At 37.2% G+C, this 11341-nt stretch overlaps 1 protein-coding gene across 2 annotated transcripts; it reads right to left on the minus strand.

Moving 5' to 3' along the window:
- Positions 1-2929: 2929 nt before the first annotated feature.
- LOC109049618 (E3 ubiquitin-protein ligase TRIM33-like) lies at positions 2930-10134 on the minus strand. 2 transcript variants are annotated; one of them, XM_019067276.2, is made up of 9 exons: positions 8934-10134; positions 7812-7902; positions 7603-7687; positions 6757-6937; positions 5982-6679; positions 5774-5894; positions 5530-5604; positions 5281-5433; positions 2930-4449 (listed from the first exon to the last, which is right to left on the minus strand). In XM_019067276.2, the coding sequence occupies exons 1-9, from the start codon at positions 9120-9122 to the stop codon at positions 4210-4212; spliced, it is 1833 nt and encodes a 610-aa protein (XP_018922821.1). In that variant the 5' UTR covers positions 9123-10134; the 3' UTR covers positions 2930-4209. The 2 variants fall into 2 exon arrangements, with proteins under 2 accessions (XP_018922821.1, XP_018922820.1); XM_019067275.2 differs by having other exon boundaries at positions 7812-7905; positions 8934-10129.
- Between the last annotated feature and the right edge of the window lie 1207 nt (positions 10135-11341).

The raw sequence follows: 11341 nt of genomic DNA on the forward strand, positions 1-11341 counted from the left end.
ATTCCACTTACTGTACATAGCCTACTCTTCTGGTTGCTTGTTGCTCTCAGAAATAAAGGTACAAAAGCCATCATTGGGGTGGTACCTTTTTAAAAGGTACTAATATGTACTATTTAAGTACTAATATGCTCCATTTAGGGGTAAAGGTGTACCTTTTGAAAGGGTACTGTGCCAGTGACAGGACAGCTTTTGTACCTTTTTTCTGATGGTGTATAACCTCTCAGGCAAGTCCCCATTTGAAGTATAAAATTATACATACCTGTAGTCTTACTGAAACTGAAGTTTGGGTCATTTATTTAAAGTGGTTGGCAAATCTGTCTTGTATCAAGTATGCTGTCTCTCAATTATCTGGGCGAACATGTTAGCCCCGACAGCAAAGTTCTCAGTGCCAGCATACAGCTGGGCCAAGAATGTCATCCATATTTTGATTGCAGGGATCAATTCCTTTTAAAGTGGAGAGCAGCAATCAATTTTCCCTCTTTTCCAGAACAGTTCCAAAAATTGAAAGACGTTCAGCCATCCAAACTTCAATTTCATGGGCTGCTACACTGGTCAGGGAGTCTTTTTTCCGCAGACCTTTTTTTTCTCTCTCGGTCTTTTCATTCTTCAGCTGAGTTCACAGCAGTGTCCCATTATTATTCTGTTATGTTTCATTTGATTTTTGTCATCTGAGGACTCACAGACACTTTGGAAATACAAAAGCTCAAAATGTGTATGGCACTACAAATATGTGCCACATATCAGGCTTAGTCCATTTCACTACTGAGTATATCAATTTAGACAGAGTGGAATTTCATTAAATTACAGCTATAAACAAATTTTGTGGAATCAGTGAGGCTTAAAAACAGAATATCACTCAAGTCGCTCAAGTTAAAAAGCTTGCAAAGACCTGAAAACAAGCAATCACTGACAGGAAAGAAAAAAAAAATGTGATTATGAAATGGAAGTATACCAATTATGATTATGAAACAGAAGGAAGTTGCACACAGATGTGAATCAATCATGATGAATGCAATTTAAAGTTCTATCAGACTTCACAATATTTTATCTGTTTTAAAACATTTGTTAGGGCTATAAACTTTCTCATTTGCAAAGGCCTAAATATTGATTCTATTAGACTGCAACATGTTATGAAACATTTCGCTTATTTACTTGCATGGATTTTTGTAATTATCTACATATTTCAAATGCAGTTCCATGTCCAATCACAATCAATTATTTCAAAAGGCACACAAAATGGGCAAAAATTGCACATTAAACTACAAGAAATCATGACCTCCTTTAGGAGTCATTATAAATGTGTACTCAAAGCTGAAGGGGTCGGGGGGAATGAGGCCAGCTGTACAGTATCTCATGAGAAGAAGAGGAAAGGGGGATTTAAAAGCTGCCAGTAGAGTTATTGCATCATGTCTGTGTTTAGTGTGGCCTTGTGGGGGCTCTGCTCTTATCCCCCATCTTTAAGAAGGCAATCAGGGGTGTAATCCTGCAGGTATTGGGGGAATTCTCCGAGACCCAGACCAGACACTGATCTGATTTAAGTGTCATCAGGAAGCTGTCAGTTAAGATGAGCCAGGAAATGTCTGCTGGGGTTAAGATTCACAGTACCTTTCCAGGGAAACTCAATTTGTAAAGGAAAACTGAAGAAAATAATCACCCTTTTAGATAGCATCAAAGCTCACTTAATATCTTTTTATTTTAAGGAATGGTTAGAGAAAGATTGTCCCATATGTGAGCCTGTGAGACTACAGCAAGAAACAAATTATTCATAATTTAGTATTTCTGACAAACATAGCACATTGTAAACTGTCTTACCGTGCAATTCTCAGAATTATTTTAATTATTAAGTTTGGGCTTGAATTTAAATTTTTTTTTTTTTTTTTACTTAAATTATGTTGTATGCTGTGTTGATTGAAGATATCGCTAAAGAAAATGTCTAGAAATTGAACTACTGCTATCTTAAAAAAAGCAAATCATTAATCAAACTGATGTCATAAGCAACATCCTTGATTGCAGAATCTTTATCTTGCAAATATTGAACTAAAAAGTGTCCTGTTTCCCTCAAGCAGAAGACATATGCATTTTGTTTTCATATATCAAACACAAAGTGGAAAAACCTCATTTTGATTTAGCCTGGCCGGTGGAGATGTCATCCTAGGTTTTCACTTGTAACGAAATTATCCAGGGCCCTCTTCTTGGCTTATGGCCTCCGTGCTGTTGGATGGCCAGACTTTATTAATCTGTCAGAACTCCACATGCAACAATACAGCCTTAAGAATCTCAGGGAGTTCTAGCAAGTCTCTGCTCTGTGGGAAAAAGCCCTCACAATACTTATTATAGTGTTCACATGCTCACAAAAGAAACACCAGTGAGTCACATACTCCACTCAGACCAACACCAACACTGCAGTTCTGTAACTCTCTTGTTTTTAAAACTCTATTTCCACAAGTAATGCTTTAAAAGTTAAAAGGATTTTTAATCAGTGCCCTGCAAGTAAAATTGAATTAGAAAATGTAGTTGGAACAGACCTGTTTTCAAATGAGGCCTAATGTTTGTGTACAACTTGCCAGGTTGAGTCATAAGTGTGTCAGAGCTGTCTGAACCCATAAATGGACCATTTTGTGTAACAGAATTACACAAATTCTAAGGCTATTTGATGCTGAACTTGTTGAAAAGTTAAATGAGTATGTGTTTATATGCCTATCTAAGGTTTTAGAAATGTTTCAGTCTGTTAACCCATCAAACTCTTATAAAAATCAGTAACATACTCTGAAAAATCTATTTTACAACAAATATGCTTTGTGTACATATGGCTTTGTCTATGTGCCTTTAGGGTTTTAAGTGCTTAAAAGTTGCATGTCTACCTGAGCTAATACCAATTTCCTTAAATTGTAAATGTCACAAGAAAATTAATGATGCAGTAGGAAGGGTTTGTTGACACAGCGAATTATATTGAAAATTTCCAGATGTAGTTTTAACCTCTTATTTTGTACATTTCAATCAAAGCTAGAAGTTAACAGTTGTTTTTGGAAAAGCAATTACTTGCATGATTCATTTGCGATAAAATTAGTTTACTTCTGGCAGGCCATTGGTGATAATGCTAGAAAGGCCTTCAGAAAAAAAAAATCACTCAGATATTTCTTTAGTGACTTCAGTGCACCAATATGTAAGGCTCTGATTTAAATTCTGCAAAGTCTTGAAGGTCCAACCGGCAACATTCCATCCATAACTGACTATATATTTAAATGAGGTGCGTTTCAAGTCTGATTTTAAAAACATTAGGGACAAGCAATGTTGTTTGTGTAGCAGAAGGAAACATCAAAGTATGAATTGCATATTTACACCATACAGTATATATATATATTTAAGACTAAATACAATCCAGCTAAAGATAGTTAATAGCATTAGAAGACGACCTAACATGATCTGCACAGCAATTTCAGCAATTAAGACCAGTATTAAAAAATTCAGAAAACATACAAATATCAAACCTGTTTGTGAACCACATGGAGGAACATGCTGGACTAAAAAGTGTTCCATACATCTGTGAAAAGACTTTTTTGTCTCATTAGTCAATGAGCATTTAAAAGATGAATTTAAAACATCACAGTTGTGTAGCAACAGCCTAATATTATCCCCCTTTAATTCTAAAAAGGGTTTGTGGGTTTCAGTCACATTACGCACATCCTCCTGCCACTGAAAAAGTCCAATATGAACTAATTTGTTGCCACAGGCTATATGAAGTGCTCCCTCTACAGGTCAATAAAATCATCACAGTAAAACAGCTGGAAAAGGTACCTCATTACAAGGGATATTTGGATAAAAAGAGGAAGGAAATTTAAAGCAATTATATCTTATAATATTCCCAGTGAATGTTGCTTATCTATATATTTACTAAACAGCAGTTGCCAGCAACCAGTCGGCTATCAAATTGATTGTACAGTTTCATGTAAGTATAAGCATTGGAATAAATACTTGTGCAAGACCTTAGGCGAAGTCTGGAGATATAGGCTTATATCAACACCTACCCACAGCTACAGATAACAGCATGACACATTAACAGGATATAATGTGTGAGATTAGTCCTCAGAAAAAGCATATACTGTATTTCAACATGAATCTTTAAAAAAACAAACTAACAGCAAGTCATCCAGGATGGAAAACTCAGAGCAAGTGGGTCAAATGTCTCTGTACATATATATAGAGGCACAACTAATAGTGATTTCTCCTCCAGTTGAGGGAGTGTCTCCTCTTCCTCTTCCTGTGGCTCTGGTCTTTTCTCTCAGGCCAGGGAAATCCAGTCACCATGGCTCTCTCCAGCTCCTCATAATCCTCATTGTCTGAATCCTCCTCCTCCTGGACAGGGCAGGTCAGATCTGGGAAAACCTCCTTCAGTTTGGATGTAAAAAAGGATTGTAGACTATGGCCTGCCTGAGCAACCTCTGAGTCCGACTGGAGAGAAAAAGCAGCATTGTCAGCATCTGCAATTTCTGACCTCTTAAGATCTAGAGACATCCATATGCCCGAGCATATTCCTATACATATTTAATAGTATATCTAACTAAAGTACATGATCCTGCTACATGCCGATAATGGCCTACCATCTTGATGATAAGTCCATCTGTATCTACAAAATAAATTCTTAATCAGTAATTTTGTCTTGTTTTCCACAAGATTAAGTTATTAAATGTAGAGAGTACATCTTAAATGTGCTTTAATTTTATAAGCATAAATTTAACTAAATATAGTGAGGTCCATGCTAAAAACATGAAGAACAAAAAAATTTATCAGTTTCCACAAAAATATTAAGCAGCTTAATAAAAACAATGATTGATTGAACACCAATGATAATTGTTAAATAATTGAGCACCAGATCAGAATATTAGAATGATTTCTGAAGGGTCATGTGACACTGCTACACTGCCACACACTTTTGGTAATGTAGTGTACAAGAAACAAAGATGGATTTGGAGGAGTAGCCACTTTATATTCTTGTAATTTGATTGACAGGATTAGATTAACAAACTCCTCCCAAACTTACATTCAGAACATCATTTATTATACAATGCAAATACACAAAATGAACACAAATGAGTTTAGTTTTTTTTTTTTTTACCTTATCTATTAAAAAATTAATTTCAGCTAAATTAAACAGGATATTAAAAAAGTAATGCATAATCATTACATCAGCACGTGGGTTGAATGTGAATCAGTTATGAAATTAAATATTCACCACTAATGGCTAGGAGGAGGTAGATTAAGAAAATAATGCATTTCACTCACGTAGTTGAACTTGGCACAGTTTTTGAACATGAGCAGGACATCAGCAACAAACTCTTGCGGGGAACAATAGTGTGTGTTGCCGGTTCTGCTGAGCCTGTTCCGAATGACAGACAAATCCATGGGTTTCTTGATGATCTGATAATAATGACGGGCCTATAAATAGATAAAGATAAAAAATGAACAGATGGAAAGATAGATAAAAGTATCATCTACAAATATAAAATCACAAGACATTCATTTTAAAATTACCAGAGGGCTGACAGGCTCATGGAACGGAGCACTGAGAATGTTGCTGAGGATCAGCAGCGTCAGCTTCTCGCATTTCTGTGATCAAACAGACAAGCCATCCATCAAAACAGATATTTGACTTCTATTAGACAGATTGTAAATCTCTTGAGGGAGGATTTTTTTTGGGATTTAGACTCCCAGACCTTTGAGGTCACAGGATTAGTCAGAGCTAGGCCAGATGAGACTGGGCATCCCCTTCACTTACCCTCTGGTCACACGCCGACAGCCCATATGCCAGCGAAGCTGTGGACATCTGGTCACTCTCACAGTCATATTCCACCTCTGGCTGCTCCACATCCCTGCACAGGGTGCAAATCCAGTCACCTCTGTGGAAGCCCAAGATGATAAAGGTTAGTTTTAGCAGTGAGTAAAGACACAGGTGGATATGTGAAGTAGGAGGGAGAATGGCTTACATAGGGAAACTATGGAGAGGAGGGACATGGCATGACAGGTGAAAGACCTTGGGGCAATGGTCACAGCAGAGAAGGTCTCCTCCGATGAGACAGACCGCACAGAAGTCCTCATTCTCTATCTCAGGGCATTCCTCTGCAGATTGATGTTCAAGGGCAGGTTCTGATACAGTCTCGGAGTCAGCAGCAGGTGGAAGAACCGGCTGCTCCGCTTCCCATTCAGACTCCGGTTCAAGATTCAGAGTCACTTCGGCTGTGGAATCTGGATCTGATTCAAATTCTTGTTCCGAAGCTGAGAGCACCGATTCAGAAGGCTGCTCCGAAACCACATCCGATTCAAATTCGACCTGCAGTTCAGATTGAGAGCTCGGATCTGATTCCTGCAGGAGTTCTGATTCCACGTCTGCATCCGAGCCCGGCTCAGCCTCTCTTATGAATTCAGTTTGGAAATCAGAACCTGTCACCGATCTGAGTTCTGATGGGGAGTGTATTTCTTCAGTGTCTGGATGTAAGACGGGATCTGAATCATTGGAGATGGCTAGTACCACGGACTCTTGGTTTATGTTGCAAAATTCTTGTGCAGGAGGCTGAGAAACCTCAAGGGAGCTAGATGACTCGCTGCTATGCAGATGTTCTGGTGATAGCTGCTCTGTGGGCGACACACTGTCCTCTGTCTGAACTGACTCCTTATCCAAAGTTCCCTTAAAGGACATTAATATTATTAACTGTGAGATTATATAAAACCTAGAAAAGCATTTCAACAACTTTAAAATGATACCTGAGAAGTGACCATTCTCTCTAGCACCCTGAAGACAGTTTCTTCAGGTTTGAGTCCAGGCTCAGAATGAGAAGTAAGGTCTGTGCCCTGATGGTTCTGTGGTGGATGTCGTGAAACTAGGATCTTGAGTCGCTCAAGACACACAACTGGAACCTTTGAACCATCGGGGGCTTCTTTGTCACTGTAGGAAAAAATAAATCTACCTTTTAACCTTAAAGGCACATTTCAAATGTTACTTGTAGGGCTGCACAATTAATATAAATAAAACCAAAATTGTGTATGGCTTAGTGTGGTGCTGTGTTCTTTTACACAGGAGTTTCTCAGAGCTGCTCAGTTCACAGTAAATGCTGTTGCATATGAGTTTGGGTCACTTATATCTTACCATACTTAATCATAACCATTTATAAACCGGCTGTTGTCAACAAAGGATACCACACTCTGCAGTTTTGACCAAAATATATGCTCAAATGGTTTAATGTTTGAAAATATATTAATAGATATTGAGTTTTAAAATGAAGATATTAAGCCATAAATATTAGTATGGAAAATGTTTATCATTATTATTATTATTATTATATTTTCTTAATACTTTTATTTTACAGTATAATATAACATTAGTATTATTTCTCTTATTGTTTCATATTAATAAAAACAATAAAATAATAATAACAATAATAATAATCAATAATTTCATAATAATAATAATAAAATATTAATAATGACTATTATTATCATTATTTATAGTCATATTGATATTTAATCACAACATTTTTGCCTAAATTGTGCAGCCCTACAAACAAGCACAGTAAACCTTTAGCTTTTTCATGTTTCATTTTTAAATTCTACCTGGTGTCCGGATCCTCTCGAGACAATCTGTTCTTCTTTCTGCTTTTCTGTTTTCTGTTTTCATAGGCATATGCATAAACGTTATCTGAAACCAGGAAAAATGTCATTTAGACTGATTAATCTGCAACGAAATGTCCTCATTATGTGTATTTCTATTGCAAGTTGAACATGAAAGAAGCTTATTTGGAAATCATAATTGGCCTCTTAACCTGGTTCAGACTTGTAGGTGGTCAGAGAGGATGCAGTGTGAGTGCTTATATGTCCTGGGATCATCTCAGAAGCATCGGGTCGTGCACAGACCTGCTAAGATTAACCAAACCAAGATTACAGAAATGAACAGTAAAATCAAAGTTATGAAACACTGCCACTTTGATGACAGGTAATGGATGCAGTGATGTCACAACATCAGCATGCAGACTAAATCAGCAAATATGAATGTGAGCCAACAGTGAACTTGTTAAACCGAATACTGTACAATCAGTTATGTGGGCTGCTGCATCTAATTTGTTCTCTAACAAAAGGGGTTAAAGGAGCTGTTTCCAAGACAACAGTTATCTCTTTTGATTTACATCTTCTGGTTTATCCCTTAAAAGGCAAGCAATAGAGCTGTGTGCACAGGAACAAATGTGTTTTGGACTGTATAACAGACATGTTTGAAATGGACATTAAAAGGAATCGTGATGAAAAGCACATCAGGACTAGAGCATTTCATCAATGTCAATTATTATTAATATTAATATAGTGAATAAATTCATACCAATGTACTATTGTTATCTTTTTAGAAATATATTTTCAAAAATATATTCCTTTTTTTATTTTTTTTATTTCAGTGTAGAAACAATGCAGAGCTCTGGGACAAAACTCACTAATATAGTGGCTCTCTACCTTTTTGACTCCAAGGCATCACACTGTCCACAACAATATAAATAAAGAATTGAAAGTGTACACTGATTAAATAATTAAATTGTTTGGGAGTTGATTCAATAAGAATATTCTTGCTTATTTTAAAGCTTGTTTTTCCTTATTATAAACCCCCGGTTATACTATTTTTAAGAGTTATAACACTCTTAAAAATAAAAAGTTCTTATCTTGCCATTGATGGTTCCATTAAGAATCTTAACATCCATGGAATCTTTCCATTCCACAAAAGGTTTTTCATGGTGGAAAAATTTTCTTTAGATTTTTTTAAATGTTCACACTAAGAAAAAAATGGTTCTTTTAAGAACTGTTCACTGATAGGTTCTTTAGGGAACCAAAAATGATTCTTCTATGGCATCGCTGTAAAAAAAGGGTATGTTTGTCTTGTCACATACTGTATATAAAAAGTTTACCTGCTGCGTTGTGCATTCCTGGTCCCCTGCCACTGTTACCAGGCTATGAGCAGCACTGTTCATCCTGGCTTTACACAGACTTTTACGAGGTCCTCTGGGTCTTTTTGATGTGCTCTGAGACCTGGTAGCCCTCTTCGAACTGGAACGTCTCTGGCCGACACCTCCTCGGCCTTGAGCCAGCGTGAACATCTCTAGCGCCAAGGATCTCTACGGAAGAGAGCCAAACTCTCATTAGCACAGCACTAGGCTAAAAGTGATCTTGACAGCATATGCGGCACACTACAACCATAGCAACAGTGACAACAGAGGACATGAAGGTGAGGAACAACAACCTTGAGTTTGACAATGCACAGTTCCCACACTAGTTTGGAGTGAAAGGAAGAACAATCACATCTATCAAATGCAGAGAGAAATGTGCCGCAACTCAGAACACTACAAAATAATTCTCCTGATAATATATGACTTAGTTACAGCACCAATTATCGTATGTAAATCCCACATCTGGGACATGGAAGGCTTCTTTGAATAAGCAGCATTAACACATCAGAGATTAGACTTTCTCTCCTCCACGGCCCTCTTCTTCTCTTGTCATCATTTCATTAATGCGCTAAGTTCTAGAAAAGCCCAAGCGACTGCATCCTTCACTAACACGACAAATGTCAGAGTTGGAGGCAGCAGCCTGTATGCTCGACGTAGGCCCTCCTCCATCTGTCTTTTAGCACTCTTGTTTTTTTCTCCCTCTCCTTTCTCTCATAATTACCTCAGGATTAAAACACTCACCTGATAGAAGCCCAGGAGGAGAGGGTGGAAAGAATCAAGCTGTGGAGAGTGTCTTGCAAGCATGTGTGGGTGCAGAGAGAAGGTAGGAGGTCTCAGAGACTTGAAAGGTAATCGTGTGAGCTCTACAGCGCGATCAAGAAAAATGCAACAGCCGGCTCCTTCAATTCCCTTAGCTTCTCATTAATGCCAGGTTAAGTAAATATGTGGTTGCACTCAAGCGCTTTTCCCCCTCCCTTTAATCATGTCACAGTTATGGGCTGAAGATGATACATAAAAAAATAAATGTTACACAAATTTGCCTCTGGAGTGCCAAATCTTACAGGGAAACTGATTTTGATTGATGTTTGTCCTAGGAAAATTGATCAAAATACTGACATCAAGAGATCTAATAATAACTTCTATTGCCTGATTTGGTTCTCGTCCAATGAAGCTTGAGGAGTGGTTGCTGAGCAGAGCGAGTTTGTCTCTGTGTGTGTGTGTGTGTGTGTGTGTGTGTGTGTGTGTGTGTGTGTGTGTGTGTTATTGTGTGGTCTTGATTGTTTCTGAGCTCACACTACAGTTGTCCTCACTTATGTCTCACCATCTGCTTGCAGATGGGTTGTCAGCGGCTGTCAAGATGAAAACACATTACAGCCGCATAAATAGAGATGATGCTGCCTGTAATGATTCAATTTCCTGTTTCTAAATTAATATTGAGAGTGGTGGAGCTTGTTGCGATGTTGAGTTCACTGTTCTTACGCCGTCACCAACTCCAAATACACTTAAAGCACAAGCACAACATGAGCAAAGTGCTATGTTAAAAATACAAATAAATAAGAAACTACAGTAAATGGGTGACATGAAGTGTGACCGTGACAGTACTGACCTCATGTTAATCTAAAACTATTTTTCTTTAATCATTAATTATTTTCTATATATTATGATTATGATTATGATTATTATTATGTTGGCTTGGCAACAAGCCAACATACTGTTATGCTATTTAAACTTATTTTTATTTTTTTATGTTGGCTTGGCAACAAGCCAACATACTGTTATGCTATTTAAACTTATTTTTATTTTTATTTTTATTTTTATTTTTATTTTTATTTTTATTATTATTATTCTTCTGACACAGAATTCCAAACGTATCTCCTCCTAGGGCTTTTAAGCCACAAGCCCCAAACTAGGCATAAACCTGCGGGATATAGCGGTGCTGGTTGCTATATCTTTTTAGACTGATCAGACTTACAGTTTATTTATTATTAATTTTTATAAATCAGAAATCTCCCATAGACTCCCATTTATCTGAGAAAAATTGCGCCTCTACAGGAGCAATTCCCGGGGACTGAGAGAGGAGTCTGCCTTAGTTTCACTTTTAAATCGGTTAAAAATACATATAAATACATGAATTTATTTCACTCTGACAAGCTAAACCAACATATTTGAGTATTACAGGGGTCAGGGCTTATTAAAAATGTATATCTGACAACAGAACAGAGAGAAAGACGAGAGAGAATTCACCGCTCCGTTCAGCGAGTGGTCTCAACAGCGGGCTCACAACAAACGAATATATTCTTGTTTAAGACCTTTTAAAAATAAAATATTACAGCGATTGCACACAATCCACCCATTAGAACAAACCAATA

Source organism: Cyprinus carpio, chromosome A7 (assembly GCF_018340385.1).
Source record: "Cyprinus carpio isolate SPL01 chromosome A7, ASM1834038v1, whole genome shotgun sequence".
NCBI lineage: Eukaryota > Metazoa > Chordata > Actinopteri > Cypriniformes > Cyprinidae > Cyprinus > Cyprinus carpio.